Genomic DNA, 18162 nt, shown 5'->3' with positions numbered 1-18162 from the left:
TTCAGCTCTTCACAGAGTCTTGGCATCGGAGGGTATATTTAGTAGCTGGTCATACAGCTATTTAATTATTAAATTTACATTCTCAAGCATCGTAAATCTTTTTCAGGTAGCCGAGCCCGACGAAATTATTCACATAACAGATTTACCCTTAGTTCGCTCTTCATCAAACGCTTCTTCTGATTTTGTCGATATTCCTGAGCAAAGGGAAGGAGATTTGGAAGACATTGATAAGTCGCAAGATACGATTTTTTTCGCAACAAACCATCAGCTAGACGAACAGTCTGAAAACATGGATCAAAAACAGGTTTTATCTCTTCCAACAGAGGAGGATTATGAACGAGAAGAAGAAAGAATTGATCACATGAAACATGAAAGTCAAGAACGACTAAAGGCGGCAGGAGAAGAAAGAAGATCGGATCGCAATCTTTTGGAAAAAGCGAAAGGCAATGAGGCAGCAGAGTTTCTCGGAATACCAGAAGAATATCGAATAGATAAAAAGCTAAGCCGAGAAGATATGCTTAATCAAGATCCGCGGATATTAAACGTTGGATCTCATTTACAGCATCAGCGAGATGATGAAAATGAGCAGATTGAATATGAACGAACTCATGATCTTACTGGAACCCCCAGAGAAGAAAAAATAAAGGGAAATGATAAAGAATCAAATATTCAAGAAAGTAAACCGGAAGTTTCAAATAAACTAATGAAGCCTGTTTTGTCGACTGAATCTGATAAAAAAGAAACCAGTGCACCCCCAATTTCCAAAACTGAAGGAAAAAAGCAGAAGACAAATCAAACCAAAAAGGAATTGCCTGCAACTTATGCAAGTGTGACATCAGAAGAAAAAGGTAATAGAGAGAATCATGTACGTCCTTCTGGGGGAAAGGTTTCTTACAAGCCAATGAGTGTTAAAGAGCCTCAAGAAACTGAAAAAATTAACCCAGATGTAAATGCTGCTGATCATAATGAGATTGGAATTCCGCAAGATCATAGTCTAAAGAATGAAATGGAAGAAATAAAAGAAGATGCACAGAGTCAGATGCTCAGTTTTGAGTCTTCGATAAATGCCAAATCCAAGGAACCACCAGTTGTTAGAACAGCTACACAGCCTTTTGGTCATTTATCGCCCAAAGATCCCGAGCATCATGAAATCGGAGGCCCAGCTGAGCATAAATTAAAGGATGTGATGAAAGATATAAACGAAGAAGCACAAGAAGAGATGCTACAGGCAGAGGCTGCTTTTCATCCTAAAAACATATCCGAAACTGTTAAGTCTGAAAGAAACGAGCTACCCTCGGTTGAGACTGCAAATATTCCTCCCAAGCAACAAGAACACAGCGAAATTGGAACAACTGAAGAACATGAATTAAAGAATGAGTTTGAGAATGTAAAAGAAGAAGCACAAAATCAGACGAAAGAATTTGAAAGTAAGGTAGAACAAACCTCAGTTCCATCCAAAACAGCTCCAATTAAGAAAAAAGAAATAGCGGAACTCGTGAAGGCCCCTTCTAAGGTCTCGCCGAAAGATATTGAAGCCAATGAATCTGGAAGTGCTGACGAACACAAACTAAAAAATATTATGAGGGAAGTAAAGGATGAATCCCAGGGCCAGATGAAGCAATTCGAAAAAGTAGTCGACTCAAATACTTCGCGCAAGTCCCAAGAAACGGGAACTGCAGATGTCCCACCTAACCAACAAAAACATGGTGAAACTGGAACAATTAATGAACAAGAGTTGAAGAAAACGCTTAAAAGTTCTAAAAACGAAGCAAGAAAATGTGATGAGGAGACTTTTCCGCAAAAAGGAAAAGATGTAATTAATAAAGGAAGCACTGTAGACATAGGATTTGAAGAATTGAACAAAAAAGCTGAAGGAAATACATCCGAGGCTGAAAAACAAATCGGTCAAGGAGATTCCAAGTCTTCAGGACAAGAGAATTTTGAAGAAAAGCAGGAAAAAGAAACCAGAGATGCAAGAAAATTAAGAAACAGCCACGTAAAAGGTCATCCCTTGAAAAAAGTGGAACAGATTGCAGTTGATGTCCCCACTATAAAGGAAAAACCAGATGCCGGCTCGTTAATTCGTAAAGATCTGAACAAAGGAATTAAAGGAGATATTGGATTTGAAGGATTGAGGAGGAAAACTGAAGAAGAGCAGCAAAGAGAATTGGGTAAGAAAACCTCAAGTCGAGGTGTAATAGGCCATCAGTCTGAAAAACCTGAAAAAAGTAACGAAGATGCAAAGGAAGCAGAAAAAAATAAAAAGCTTCTTAGTTTTGAAGATATGAAAGCAGAAGCATCTCGCTTTCAGCTAGACCAATCTAAAGGAGAGCTAGTCCATATTGCAGAAAGTGAAGAAAATATCAAAGAAATTTGTGAGGATATTGAGCGTGTATGTGAAGAGATGGAACTTATGTCAAGTGAACATCCGATGGAAGAAGACGTAGATGAAGCTACAGAGAGAGAGGTGACAATACAACTAATCGATAAAAATCCCAGTATTAACCCTGCTGAGATCATGGATGTTTTCAAAAAATTGAGTTCCTTTGCAGAGAATACCGCATCTGAAGCGGGATCTGAAGGCATTCATCATTCTCCTTTAGAGAGTGTCCCTGTACTAAGGAAAAGACGAAACGATACCACTGTAAGTACTAAGCTTTATTTTACGTTTATTTTATTTTAAATCTAACAAATGAATATTAATTTCGATTGTTAAAAAGGAAGAAAAAGAACTACTTAATGTTTTTAATGTTTGATTTAGTTGTTTAACTTAATGATTTAATGTTTTTTCCTATAAACTTCTCATTTCTTTTAAGATATTCTTGTCGTCCACAATTATTGTGATCCATACTTGTTGCATAACTCTCCTATAATAATTCTTATGGCTGCTATATCTCAAATTCTTCTATAGTTCATAGTTCTTCTATAGTTTTTTTTTTATACAAAAAAGAAGATCATTTTTTCAAGATTTTGTTTTTGGGCTATAATCTTTTAAAATCATTCACTAGTGTCTCACTTGCTAAAGAGCGGGTCGGGTGATAGCCATAAAGATAACCAAAGCATGCATTCTCTTATGAGGACGAGAAACCTATTGACTATGATGCTAACAATATAAACAAAATGAAGAATGAAATATAAAAAAAAATGTAAACAAAAGTTTAAAACTAAGCAAAAAACGAAAGCTTAGAACCAAACATAAACGTAAACTTTAAAGGAAAAGTTAAAAGGATGCAGAATTCTTAAAACGAAACTAATCAGGAAACATTATATCAAAGCTAATAACGAAAACTAAAAAAAAATTATACTAAATAAAACACACGAAGGAGTGAGAAGATTATGAACATTTTAACCACTTCCTTGCTAGCTTAGTAGGAATCATTGCTATGAAAATAAAAAAGGTATTTCAGGCTTAGGTCTCACCTTGTCTAGAATAACTGCCTAGTTTTAATAAGAGTAAATGACTAGGCTACCTTCTTTAGGCTTTAAAGTATTCAACTTACTTTTTGGGTCGATAGCAACAGCTATGGGGACGAATGTATTTCAGCGCTAGAAATAGAGGAGAAAATACCTTGGTGGGATTTAAAGTACAAACAATAAATTAATATAGTCATTATTTGTATATATGAGCGTAAATTCACAAAAATGTAGAGGGGTTGGTAAATGATTCTTTTTTTTAAACGAAAATACAAAAAGAAGTTGTTTTTTTTTAATCAAGGGTGGGGGGTAATTTTGGCTTTTAAAATTTTTTAATGAAAACACCAAAAGGGACATTTTTGAAAATATAGGGGGCATCCCCGCCAAAACATTTGACACCTCTGTTTCTAAATTCAACTTTCTAAGTATTATATTCAAACATTTTGTTTCCAATCTCCTTACTTTTAATTATCAATGTATACACCTTTCAATATATGAGGACTTACTGAAATATATTTTCCGTTGAATTATTTTTCATATTCAATTACTGACATTTTTTCTTCAAAAGGTGTGTGGTTTCTCTATGCTTCTTGTAAAATTTACAAATTTAGAGATCATCTTTGTTATCATTTTTTTCTCTCACTCTTATTCTTTTGTCCTTTTTTTGTCCTACGATTTCTCGTCTTGTGGTGAGGACTTCAACAATCAATCGCAAAGGTAATGTCGCTCCTTACTTTCAGGTAAAAAAACTTGTTTTTTTATTTAATTTCTGAAGGTTTGTGAATTATTGCAGGTTTTGATTATGGCTCACCGTATATGAATAATTAAAACAAAATTTGCATATTAATTTTACTTTTTTTTTGGTTAAATGGCTGTCTCGAAAGTTGTTTAATTTTATTTGCGAACATTTTTATTAGTAATAAATATACGTAACTTACGAATTAACTGACGCAACAAATTTCTATATTTGTATGTTTTATTACGTATATTAGGGGGTTCGCCCCTAGTCAATACCTCGCTCTGTACGCTAAAGTTCAAATTTTGTTCCAATTCTGTAAGAATGACCCTTAATCACAAAGGCCATTAATTAGAATAAATAGCTCTTATGAAAGTACTAAAAAAAACTTTAGCGTAAAGAGCGAGGTTTTGACTAGGGAGCGAACCGAATCATACGTAATAATTTCTGTTCGTTTTAAGTTTTGATGTTGCTCTTTACTTTCAGTAGAGAAACTTGTTTTTTTTTAATTTAAATTCTGGTCGTTTTTTTAAATAATGCTGGAAAATCTGGCGCCCCCTTCATAGCACTGTCCGTTCCCCCATGAAAACTTCCTCTGTGGAAAGATCCTCCCACGTAAGGACCACAGGACCACTGGGTCGAGACGATCGCCCCTGAAAAAAAAAGAAGTATCCGTGATCTTTCTTCTGGCAAAAAATAGAAAATTCCCCATTTTTGAAGATAGGAGCTTGAAGCCTCTCCTTTAGAGTTCTCAATGATACACTGAATCTGATGGTGTGATTTTCATTAAGGTTCTATGACTTGGAGGCGGTGTTTGCCCCTTTTTTTCGAAAATAAGGTAATTATTTTCAGGCGCTTAACTTTTGAGGGGTAAGACTAAACTTGATGAAACTTATATATTTGAAATCAACATAAAAATTTTATTCTTTTGATGTATGTATTGGTATCAAAATTTCGTTTTTTGGAGTTTCTGTTAGTATTGAGCCGGGTCGCTCCTTACTTACAGTTCGTTACCACGAACTGTTTGATTAAACGTTTCACAACGGTAGATAATAATTATTCGGCTTTCCTCTGCCAAAACCTTGTATCTATTTTTACAGTTTTCGGCAAATTCGCAAAATAGGGTTTTTCCATTTTTGGAACGGGGAAAATTGATGAAAAACTGAATAGAATTTCTTAGAACTAATAGAATGTATATATTCTATGCCAAAGAAGCAGGAATGAGAGTATTTTCAAATTGACCAGTATTATATTTAGAAAGAACGTCTATTGGGGAATGAAATTGTGCTATTCGTTTGTTATTATAGTGTTTCTTTTCAGAAGAGCCCAGACTTTAGTACGTAACCCAGTCTGTTCTAACTGAGTAGATAAACTAGAACTTAAGGAATACATTTTCTTCCCATATTTGTCACCCATTTTCTGCCAAACCCTGATACTAGCTTTTGTCAGTTCGGCTCTGGGAAACATGTAGAAGCTATCTCTGTTATGCTATCCCTATATTTCAGAAAGTATAACCGATGGAAACATTCTGACTGCAGCATTGAGTTCCATGTGTCGATGCTATGGAGGGATGGGTACATCCTTAACTAAAAATACAATCTTTGTGTAGATACTAGGTTTTGGCAGAGGAAAATTGTATCGCCTCAGGACGGTAATAAGCAAGTTTTATATTTTCATAGGCAGCGCAATGGCACTGCCTAAGTAAAGAACGATGTTGGCACAATGTATTATTTTTTTTTACATACCAGGGCACTTCGTATCAAAGGAGTTTTCTACGAAGGAGTTGTCGTACAAACTTCAAAAAGGGCTCATTCGATTGGAAATCAGAGTGGCTAGTGCCCTTTTTAATAGTCGAAAGTGATTGGAGGGCAACTAGCCCCCTCCCCGCCCCCCATCATTCCCCCAAACATCCAATCAACATTTTGAGATAGCCATTTTGTTCAGCGCAGTTGATTTATAGTTAGAAAATATATTTTTGAGGAGGACACTCTCCCAAAGCCCTCAGGGCAAGTGTTGTAAGCTATGCTCTGGGGGCATATAAAGTTTTTATAGAAGTCATCGTCGTAGAAACTTCAAAAAAGGCTCATTCGATTGGAAATTCAAAGGGCTAGTGCCCTTTTTAATAGTCGAAAGTGATTGTAGGGCAACTAACCCCCCTCTCACACCCACCTTTTCCCCAAACACATCCAATCCAAATGTTGATATAGCCATTTTATTCAACGTAGTTTTAAGTTCTGGAAATTAGGTCTCAGAGTTTGACACCCCCCCCCCATCCCTCAGGGCAATGGTTGTAAGTTATGCCATGGGGGCATCTAAGGTTGTCATAGAAAGCGTTGTCGTAGAAACTTCAAAAAGGGTTCATTCGATTGGAAATTGAAATGGCTAGTGCCCTTTTTAATAGTTGGAAGTAATTGGAAGGCAACTACCACCCCTTCCACGCCCACCATTTCCCCAAACACATCCAATAAAAATTTTGAGATAGCCAATTTTTCCCACGACGTTCAAAGTTCAGGAAATTATACCTTTGAGCAGGACACTCCTCCCAAAGTCTTCAGGTCAAGGATTTTAAGTTATGCCCTGGGAGCATATAAGGTTTTTATTTAAATCTTTGTCGTAGATACTTGAAAAAGGGCTCGTTCGATTTGTAATTCAAAGGGCTAGTGCCCTTTTTAATAGTCGAAAGTGATTTGAGGGCAACTAACCCCCCTCTCACGCCCAACTTTTCCCCAAACACATCCAATCAAAATTTTTAGATAGCCATTTTATTCAACGTAGTTGAAAGTTTTGGAAATTAGGTCTTTAAGGATGACAACCCCTCTCCCCACTACCCTCAGGGCAAGGGTTGTAAGTTATGCCCTGTAGGCATATAAAGTTTTTATTGAAATCGTTGTCTTAGAAACTTCAAAATGGCTTATTCTATTGGAAATTAAAGGGGCTAGTGCCTTTTTTAATAGTTGAAAGTGATTGGATAGCGACTATTGCCCCTCTCACGCCCACCATTTTTCCAAACACATCCAATCAAAATTTTGAGATATCCATTTTGTTCAACGTAGTTGAAAGTTCTGTAAATTAGGTCTTTTGGGATGATAACCCCTCAGAGCCCTCAGTGCAAGGGTTGTAAGTTCTGCCCTGGGGGCATATAAGGTTTATATAGAAAGTTTATGTAAAAATTTCAAAAAGGGCTCATTTGATTGGAAATTGAAATTGCCCTTTTTAATAGTCGAAAGTGATTGGAGAGTAATTAACCCCCTCTTACGCCCACCATTTCCCTAAAAACAGTCAACCAAATTTTAGAGATAGCCATTTTGTTCAACGTAGTTGAAAGTTCTGGAAATTATGTATTTAAGGATGACAAACACCCCAGAGCCCCAAGGGCAAAGGTTCTAAGTTCTGCCCTGGGGGCATATAAGGTTTTTATAGATATTCATAAAACTTCAAAAGGGGCTCATTCAATTGAAAATTGAGAGGGCTAGTGCCCTTTTAAGTATTCGGAAGTTATTTGAGGGTAACTAACCCCCCTCTCACGCCCACCATTTCCTCAAACACATCCAATCAAAATTTTTAGATTGCCATTTTTTTCAACTTAAAATTTTCAGATAGCCATTTTGTTCAACGTAGTAGAAAGTTGCGGACATTAGGTCTTTGTGAATGACGCCCCCCCCCAGCACTTAGGGCACGGGGTGTAAGTTATGCCCTGGGGGTATATAAGATTTGTATATTATATGCCCCGAAAGTTTTGTCGTAGAAACTTCAAAAGGGCTCATTTGATTGGAAATTGAAAGGACTAGTGCCATTTTTAATAGTTGAAAGTGAGTAGAGAGCGACTACCGCCCCTCTCACGCCCACCATTTTCCCAAAAACATCCAATCAAATTTTGAGATAGCCATTTTGTTTAACGTAGTTGAAAGTTCAGGAAATTAGGTCTTAGAGGATGACTACCACCCTAACAGTCCTTAGGATAAGGGTTGTAATTTATGCCCTGGGGGCATATAAGGTGTTTTTAGAAAGCGCTGTCGTTTCAAAAAGGGCTCATTCGATTGGAAATCGAAAGGCCTAGTGCCCTTTTTAATAGTCGAAAGTGATTGGAAGGCTTGACATTTTTATAGTAAAGATCGATGTGGGTATAATGTATTATTTTTTGTTGTTGTTGTTTAGACCAGGGCACTTCGTATCGAAGGAGTTGTCGTGAGAAACTTCGAAAAGGGCTCATTCGATTGAAAATAGAAAGGGCTGGTGCCCTTTTTAATATTTGAAAGTGATTTGAAGACAACTAACCCCCCTTTCCCGCCCAACTTTTCCCCAAACACATCCAATCAAAAAATTTAGATAGCTATTTTGTTCAACGTTGTTGAAAGTTTTTTAAATTAGGTCTTTAAGGGTGAAAACCCCTCCCCCCACTACCCTCAGGGCAAGGGTTGTAAGTTATGCCCTGTAGGCATATAAAGTTTTTATTGAAATCGTTGTCTTAGAAACTTCAAAAAGGTTTAATCAATTGGAAATTGAAAGGGCTAGTGCCTTTTTTAATAGTTGAAAGTGATTGGATAGCGACTAATGCCCCTCTCACGCCCACCATTTTTCCAAACATCCAATCAAAATTTTGAGATATCCATTTTGTTCAACGTAGTTGAAAGTTCTGGAAATTAGGTCGTTTAGGATGATAACCCCTCAGAGCCCTCAGTGCAAGGGTTGTAAGTTCTGCCCTAGGGGCATATAAGGTTTATATAGAAAGTTTATGTAAAAATTTCAAAAAGGGCTCATTTGATTGGAAATTGAAATTGCCCTTTTTAATAGTCGAAAGTGAGTGGAGAGTAATTAACCCCCTCTTACGCCCACCATTTCCCTAAAAACAGTCAACCAAATTTTAGAGATAGCCATTTTGTTCAACGTAGTTGAAAGTTCTGGAAATTATGTATTTAAGGATGACAAACCCCCCAGAGCCCCAAGGGCAAGGGTTCTAAGTTCTGCCCTGGGGGCATATAAGGTTTTTATAGATATTCATAAAACTTAAAAAGGGGCCCATTTAATTGGAAATTGAGTGGGCTAGTGCCCTTTTTAATAGTCGAAAGTGATTGGAGGGTAACTAACCCCCCTCTCACGCCCACCATTTCTCCAAACACATCCAATCAAAATTTTCAGATTGCCATTTTGTTCAACGTAAAATTTTCAGATAGCCATTTTGTTCAACGTAGTAGAAAGTTGCGGAAATTAGGTCTTTGAGAATGACGCCCCCCCCCTAGCACTCAGGGCACGGGTTGTAAGTTATGCCCTGGGGGTATATAAGATTTGTATCGAAAGTTTTGTCGTAGAAACTTCAAAAGGGATCATTTGATTGGAAATTAAAAGGTCTAGGGCCAATTTTAATAGTTGAAAGCGATTGGAGAGCGACTACCGCCCCTCTCACGCCCACCATTTTCCCAAACACATCGAATGAAAATTTTGAGATAGCCATTTTGTTTAACGTTGTTGAAAGTTCAGGAAATTAGGTCTTAGAGGATGACTACCACCCTAACAGTCCTTAGGGTAAGGGTTGTAATTTATGCCCTGGGGGCATATAAGGTGTTTGTAGAAAGCGTTGTCGTTTCAAAAAGGGCTGATTCGATTGGAAATCGAAAGGCCTAGTGCCCTTTTTAATAGTCGGAAGTGGTTGAAAGGCTTAACATTTTTATAGTAAAGATCGATGTGGCTATAATGAATTATTTTTGTTGTTGTTGTTTAGACCAGGGCACTTCGTATCGAAGGAGTTGTCGCGGGAATTTCGAAAAGGGCTCATTCGATTGAAAATAGAAAGGACTGATATCCTTTTTAATAGTCGAAAGTCATTGGAGGGCAACTAGTCCCTTTCCCACGCCCGTTATGTTTAAAAACTAAATGTTGCCTTAAGATTAAATCAAAATGCCCTGTGTTAATGGTAATTCCCAATAAGGGATCTCAGCAATATCCCAAGAACGACTGAGGGTATTATGTTCAAACTTTCGGGGCTACTTCCGCTCTTAAAATTTAACCAAATCAAAATAGCGAAAGTGTATCCAAGCTACCGATTATTATTACAATACATAACCGAGTCAAACTCAAAACGAGCAGAAACTAACATAAGTCGGGCTGAAAACCCCTATGCCTTCCCAAGGCCAGAACAAAATTTACACTTTACTGAAAAAAATACAAATGAATGTGCATTGTCAGTTTCAGTTGCACTTTAATTAAAAAAATATAAATATTTTTACTTTTATAACTTTAATAAATCAAATAATATCAACATTTTGATTACTAAATATCAGTATATGTATATTAAACTGACAATACGCATTCATTTGTATTTTTTTCAGTAAAGGGCAAATTTTGTTCTGGCCTTGGGAAGGCATAGGGGTTTTGAGCCCAACTTATGTTAATTTCTGCTCGTTTTGAGTTTGACTCGGTTATTTATTGTAATTTCTGTTCGTTTTGGGTTTCATTTATTTATCGATGCTGATTTGTGGTAGTTTCACGCTTGGTAGATTATTTGATTTTTTTTTCCCCATTTTTTGTTTAATAGAGTTCTTTACTTTTCTTTGAAAAACTTATTTTGTGAAAAAAGTTTTTTTTTTAATTAATCTTAAAAGAAGTCGAAATTCAACCATATCCATTACAGCTGTCTTTGCCATCGTACGACCCCCCCCCCCCCCAAAAAAAAAAATCTGCTTTAATGATTTTTCTAATAAGCAGTATTTTCGTAAATTCACCTTTTTTGAACCAGCTGTCCTCTCTTGTACACACTTGTTCTATGGTTGTTTATTTTATAGGAAAGTTATGGATTCACATATGAAGATGTTTATGAAACCAGCGATGAAGAAAGCCGCAGAAGCACCGATGGAAGTCCAATTGAAGAAGGAGAAATGAAAAGGAAGCAGTTGCGCACTATAGATGAAAAATGTGATATTCAAAATATTGAGAATCTGTCAGAAGCTGATAGACATGCCATAACCTCATCTGGAAGATCTCCAGCAAGGTCAAAATGTGAGTTTATAAGATGTTATCTATAAAGTATAGGCTATCATAAGCCCAGATGGGCTGAATTCAGTTTCCGTAGTAAAAAAAAAGAAAACGACAAGAAAAAGCAGCAAAAAAACAACAACACAAAAACAGGGCAATCAATTGGGAAGAAGGTAAGAAAAATTTGGCGCCAGAACCATAGAATGGTTCAGGCCAAAATTCATATGAAACCGGCTAATGAATGCGCAAAATGACACTATACATTTAAGACTTTTTGCCATCCAGTACATCGTGAGAAAGCAAGGCCACCTAGAAAACAAATCTAGAGAACAAATCATCTAGAGGACACCTAGAGAACAAAGCAAAAGGACACTAAAATGGTAGTTTGCACAAATAAAGCAGCTACGCCATTAGAATTAAGAATTATCATAAATTTGTCACATAGTTATGTAACAGGTTTTCCCACCTCTTTTTTGTCGTATTCCATATTTATTTTCAATTTTTGTGGCTTTGGCTCAAAGCTTTAAACTTTCCCTTTTAGGAGGATTTTACGTCTAGTTTTTCTTATGTAAAATAAAAATACACAATAGATTGATCTCAATGGCGTCAAATGGGAGGGGGGTTAGATTATTTCGCCCCTCCCACGTATTTTGAAAAATACCTTCTTGGGGGTATTTTCATCGATAATGTATTTTGTGTTATTTTAGTTGAGCAATAAAAAAAAACGACAAATTTGTCCCCCATCATGGTTTAAAAAATACAGCTTGCCCCATCCCCCCTTGAATTTAGCGAATTGACGTATCCGACTAGACTCCAACTAGAAAAATCCAACTAGATAGTGGATTATATATTATATTATCCATATTATATGGATGACGTATGATATAGATGTCATATATGAATATTAAAGAAACAAATAAATAAGATATTTAGAAGTCTAACTATATAGTAGTAATACATTTTATAAGATGACCAAGTTAGTTATAACTTAACTATTCAGGTGGTTTGGGCTGGAGGATTTAAACTTTCTCTTTGGGAGGTATTTTAAATTTAAGTTTATCTTAAAACAGAAACAAGATATTCTCCAATGGCAAAGGCAGTTGTTACTTGTATGCGTCGGAGTAGGACTTTTGTCAGGACACGTGACTGATAGCTCGTGAGGCTGATCGGACGGTAGTTTCCATACTCTTTCTTTGACCCCTTTTTGTGAATGGGTACAATGGCAGCCTTGCACCACTAACGGGGTACGTGGCCAGTTTCTCACATCGCAGGCACAATGGTATAGTACAGATCAGTTACATCATCCGATCCGACGTTAATGAGTTCAGCCCTGACTCCGTCTGGACCAGGGGCTTTTCCTTGTTTTAGCGACTTGATTGATGACTCGGATTCTGACTTGAGTGAGGGTGGTGGTCTGAGTTCTTGGCCGGTTATGGGGAAGCAGGTTAGTATTTCGGGATCCGCAGCTACTGGGGGATTCAGTTTATCGTTAAAGTATTCTTTCCATCTTTCAAGTTTTATCTTTGAATCGCTAATTTCATTTCCGACTTTGTCCACTATCACTGATGTTTGCGACTCTTTTTTCGGCTTAACTCGTGTACCATTCTGAAAATCTGAAAACTGCTCCGCTGTTCCTCTTCTTGAATAGTACTTCGCAGTCTGCATTTCTTCCGCAGATGGTTATATAGTGCCTTTCTGATCTCTCGCTCTGCTCTTCTCTTGAGGAGCTTGTAAATATCCCTGCTGTGGTGGTCGGATTTATTGTAAAAAAAAAGTTGCTTATCCTCGTATAGCGCAATGATCTCAGCAGGGACCTATCATGAGTTCCGGTAAGAACATAGGTGCTACCATCTACAATTGAGTCTAACTTCGTACGAACACCATATATGGGCATAGACTCCCTAGGGGAAATGAATTTCCGAGAAATTGATTGCGTAACCTAACCTAACCTCATGAGTTCCGGAACAAACACCATATATGGGCATAGACTCCCTAGGGGAAATGGATTTCCGAGAAATTGATTGCGTAATCGAAGGAAATGACCCTATTGATACTGAACGAACACCATATATGGGCAGAAACTCGCTAGGGGAAATGGATTTCCAAGAAATTGATTGCGTAACGTAACCTAACCTCATGAGTTCGTGACCCCACTCCATATATGGGCATACACTCCCTAGGGGAAATGGATTTCCGAGAACTTGATTTGTTGGTGTTCGTCCAGGAGAATTGTCTCCGGGCAAAGTTTGCACATGCGCTTTCAAGGTCAATCGATTTGTTGGTGTTCGTCCAGGGGAATTGTCTCCGGGGCGAAGTTTGCATGATTTGTTGGTGTTCGTCCAGGAGAATTGTCTCCGGGGCGAAGTTTGCACATGCTCATTAACCTGTCAAGGTCAATTTATTTGTTGGTGTTCGTCCAGGAGAATTGTCTCCGGGCGAAGTTTGCACATGCGCATTAACGGTGGGGAAGAGAACATCTATGAGATGAAGAGATTAACGCGGGAAAGGGTTTGCCAAAACAAAAGGAACACGCAGAAATTACGTTTAGGGATTATTTGGACGAAACAAATTAATCGACATTTTAGAAGATGATTTGAGCGAAACCGTTTGATGTATTTTGTGTCTCCTTCTAAACCAATCAGGGGGCCGGAAATATTAGCGGGAGAGGATTGCAGAGAATATAAGGAAAGGATTTTTACTATGGGCATAGTGACGTCACAGAAAAAATATTAATAGACAATACAATTCGTGACGGGAGTCTATATATGGGCATAGTGACGTCAAAGAAAAAATATCAATAGACAATACAATTCGTGACGGGAGTCCATATATGGGCATAGTGACGTCAGAGAAAAAATATCAATAGACAATACAATTCGTGACGGGGCTCCATATATGGACATAAGCTCCCAAGGGGAAATGGATTTCCGAGAAATTGATTACGTAATCGACTAGGACAAATGGATTTCTGAGAAATTGATTACATAATCGGTAGAACCCTATCAGGAGGTCGTGACGGGAGTCCATATATGGGCATAGAATGACGTAATCGACTAGAACAAATGGATTTCTGAGAAATTGATTATATAATCGGTAGAACCCTATCAGCAGGTCGTGATGGGGGTTCTTATATGGGTATAGAATGACGTAATCGACTAGGACAAATGGCATAGCATGACGTAATCGACTAGGACAAATGGATTTCTGAGAAATTGATTACATAATTGGTAGAACCCTATCAGGAGCTCGTGACGGGAGTCCATATATGGGTAATGAATGACGTAATCGACTAGGACAAATGGATTTCTGAGAAATTGATTACATAATCGGTAGAACCCTATCAGGAGCTCGTGACGGGAGTCCATATATGGGCATAGAATGACGTAATCGACTAGGACAAATGGATTTCTGAGAAATTGATTACATAATCGGTACAGTGTTTGATTCTATTTGTTTGCATATCTGGGCTGCTATTTGCAAGTCCAAGAATTTGCTTTTGTTGGTTTGAATGTCTACACTGTCTGTCGCTCTTTCTTTTTTTGTCTGATTTTATTTATTTGCATTTCTGGGTTGATGTTTGCAAGTCCGAGTATTTGTCTTTGATGGTTTGAATTTCTAAAGTGTATATCTTTAAATCCTTTTGCAGAAGTTATTTAGTGAAATCACAAGACATAATGCAAGAAAAAAAGTAAATAAAAAATTGTCAGGTGTGGGGTTCGAACCCACGACCCCGTATGGGGACCAGATCTTAAGTCTAGCGCCTTAACCACTCGGCCAACCTGACCTGTAAACAATTGTGTCTGGGTTGGTGTTTGCATGTCCAAGTATTTGTCTTTGTTGGCTTGAATGCCCAAAGTGTCTGTCTTTCTCTGTTTTTGTGTCTGATTCTATTTGTTTGCATGTCTGGTCTGGTGTTTGCAAGTCCGAGAATTTTTCTTTGTTGGTGAGAATGTCAAAAGTTTCTGTCTTTCTATGTTTACGTGTTTGATTCTATTCGCTTACATGTCTGGGTTGGTGTTTGCAAACCCAAGAATTTGTCTTTGTTGGTTTGAATGTCTAAAATTTCTATCCTTCTCTGTTTGTGTGTCTAATTCTATTTGTTTACATGTCTAGGTTGGTGTTTGCAAGTCCAAGAATTTGTCTTTGTTGGTTTGAATGCCTAAAGTGTCTGTCTTTCCCTGTTTGTGTGTCTGATTCTATTTGTTTGCATATTTGGGTTGGTGTTTGCAAGTCCAAGTATTTGTCTTTGTTGGCTTGAATGTATAAAGTATCTGTCTAAGTGTCTTTGTTACTCTGTTTGTGTGTCTGATTCCATTTGTATACAGGTCTGGGTTGGTTTTTGCAGGTCCAAGAATTTGTCTTTGTTGGTTTGAATGTCTAGAGTGTTTGTCTTTCTCTGTTTACGTGTTTGATTCTATTTGGTTACATGTCTGGGTTGGTGTTTGCAAACCCAAGAATTTGTCTTTGACGGTTTGAATGTCTAAAGTTTCTGTCCTTCTCTGTTTGTGTGTCTAATTCTATTTGTTTACATGTCTAGGTTGGTGTTTGCAAGTCCAAATATTTGTCTTTGTTGGTTTGAATGTCTAAAGTGTCTGTCTTTCTCTGTTTGTGTGTTTGATTCTATTTTTTTGCATACCTAGGTTGGTGTATGAAAGTCCAAGAATTTGTTTCTGTTGGTTTGAATTTCTAAAGTGTTTGTCTTTCTCTGTTTAGGTGTTTGATTCTATTTGGTTACATGTCTGGGTTGGTGTTTGCAAATCCAAGAATTTGTCTTTGATGGTTTGAATGTCTAAAGTTTCTGTCCTTCTCTGTTTGTGTGTCTAATTCTATTTGTTTACATGTCTAGGTTGGTGTTTGCAAGTTCAAATATTTGTCTTTGTTGGTTTGAATGTCTAAAGTGTCTGTCTTTCTCTGTTTGTGTGTCTGATTCTATTTGTTTGCATGTCTGGGTTGGTGTTTGCACGTCCAACTATTTGTCTTTGTTGGTTTGAATGACTAAAGTGTCTGTCTTTCCCTGTTTGTGTGTTTGATTCTATTTGTTTGCATGTGTGGGTTGGTGTTTGCAAGTCCAAATATTTGTCTTTGTTGGTTTGAATGTCTAAAGTGTCTGTCTTTCTCTGTTTGTGTGTCTGATTCTATTTGTTTGCATGTCTGGGTTGGTGTTTCCACGTCCAACTATTTGTCTTTGTTGGTTTGAATGTCTAAAGTGTCTGTCTTTCACTGTTTGTGTGTTTGATTCTATTTGTTTGCATGTGTGGGTTGGTGTTTGCAAGTCCAAGAATTTGTCTTTGTTGGTTTGAATGTCTAAACTGTCTGTCTTTCTCTGTTTGTGTGTCTGATTCTATTTGTTGACATGTCTGGGTTGGTGTTTGCAAGTCCAAGAATTCGTCTTTGTTGGTTTGAATGTCTAAAGTGTCTATCTTTCTCTGTTTGGGTGTCTGATTATATTTGTTTACATGTCTGGGTTGGTGTTTGAAAGTCCATGAATTTGTCTTTGTTGGTTTGAATGTCTAAAGTGTTTGTCTTTCTCTGTTTACGTGTTTGATTCTATTTGGTTACATGTCTGGGTTGGTGTTTGAAAATCCAATAATTAGTCTTTGACGGTTTGAATGTCTAAAGTTTCTGTCCTTCTCTGTTTGTGTGTCTAATTCTATTTGTTTACATGTCTAGGTTTGTGTTTGCAAGTTCAAATATTTGTCTTTGTTGGTTTGAATGTCTACAGTGTCTGTCTTTCTCGGTTTGTGTGTCTGATTCTATTTTTTTGCATGTCTGGGTTGGTGTTTGCAAGTCCAAGAATTTGTTTTTGTTGGTTTGAATGTCTAAAGTGTTTGTCTTTCTCTGTTTACGTGTTTGATTCTATTTGTTTACATGTCTGGGTTGGTGTTTGCAAAACCAAGAATTAGTATTTGCCGGTTTGAATGTCTAAAGTTTCTGTCATTCTCTGTTTGTGTGTCTTATTCTATTTGTTTACATGTCTAGGTTGGTGTTTGCAAGTTCAAATATTTGTCTTTGTTGGTTTGAATGTCTAAAGTGTCTGTCTTTCTCTGATTGTGTGTCTGATTCTATTTGTTTGCATGTCTGGGTTGGTTTTTCCACGTCCAACTATTTGTCTTTGTTGGTTTGAATGCCTAATGTGTCTGTCTTTCACTGTTTGTGTGTCTGATTCTATTTGTTTGCATGTTTGGGTTGGTGTTTGCAAGTCCAAGTATTTGTCTTTGTTGGTTTGAATGAATAAAGTGTCTGTCTTTCTCTGTCTGTGTCTTTGTTTCCATTTGTTTACATGTCTGGGCTGGTGTTTGCACGTCCAACTATTTCTCTTCGTTGGTTTTAATGTCTAAAGTGTCTGTCGTTCACTGTTTGTGCGTTTGATTCTATTTGTTTTCATGTCTGGGTTGGTGTTTGAAAGTCCAAGAATTCGTCTTTGTTGGTTTGAATGTCTAAACTATCTATCTTTCTCTGTTTGTGTGTCTGATTCTATTTGTTGACATGTCTGGGTTGGTGTTTGCAAGTCCAAGAATTCGTCTTTGTTGGTTTGAATGTCTAAAGTGTCTATCTTTCTCTGTTTGGGTGTTTGATTCTCTTTGATTCCAAGAATTTGTCTTTGTTGGTTTGAATGTCTAAAGTGTCTGTCTTTTTCTGTTTGTGTGTCTGATTCTATATGTTTGCATGTCTGGGATTGATGTTTACAAGTCCAAGAATTTGTCTTTATTGGTTGGAATGTCTAAAGTCTCTGTCTGTTTATGTTTGGGTGTCTGATTCTATTTGTTTGCATGTCTGTGTTGGTGTTTGCAAGTCCAACTATTGTCTACGTTTGTTTGAATATCTGAAGTGTACGTTTTTCTATGCTTTTGTGTCGGATTCGATTTTTTTCCATGTCAGGGTTGGTGTTTGCATGTCCAAGTATTTGTCTTTGTTGGTTTGAATGTCTAAAGTGTTTGTCATTCTTGGTTTGTGTGTGTGATTCTATTTGTTTGCATGTCTGGTTTGGTGTTTGGAAGTCCAAGTATTTGTCATTTTTGGTTTAAATGTCTAAAGTGTCTGTCTTT

At 37.2% G+C, this 18162-nt stretch overlaps 1 protein-coding gene across 1 annotated transcript in view; it reads left to right on the top strand.

Annotated features, from left to right (window-relative positions):
• The window catches only part of LOC148954157 (uncharacterized), a 60442-nt gene that overhangs the window by 19944 nt on the left and 22336 nt on the right, over nt 1–18162 (top strand). Inside the window, exons 3-4 of the mRNA XM_089086178.1 lie at nt 107–2644; nt 10927–11140. Of these exons, the coding sequence (XP_088942304.1) occupies nt 107–2644; nt 10927–11140 (2752 nt within the window). The remainder of the gene's footprint in view (nt 1–106; nt 2645–10926; nt 11141–18162) is intronic.

This window comes from Artemia sp. Qi Xiang Cuo, chromosome 3, assembly GCF_049724085.1.
Source record: "Artemia sp. Qi Xiang Cuo chromosome 3, ASM4972408v1, whole genome shotgun sequence".
In the NCBI taxonomy this organism is placed as follows: Eukaryota; Metazoa; Arthropoda; class Branchiopoda; order Anostraca; family Artemiidae; genus Artemia; species Artemia sp. Qi Xiang Cuo.
This window is presented reverse-complemented; position numbering and strand designations above follow the sequence as displayed.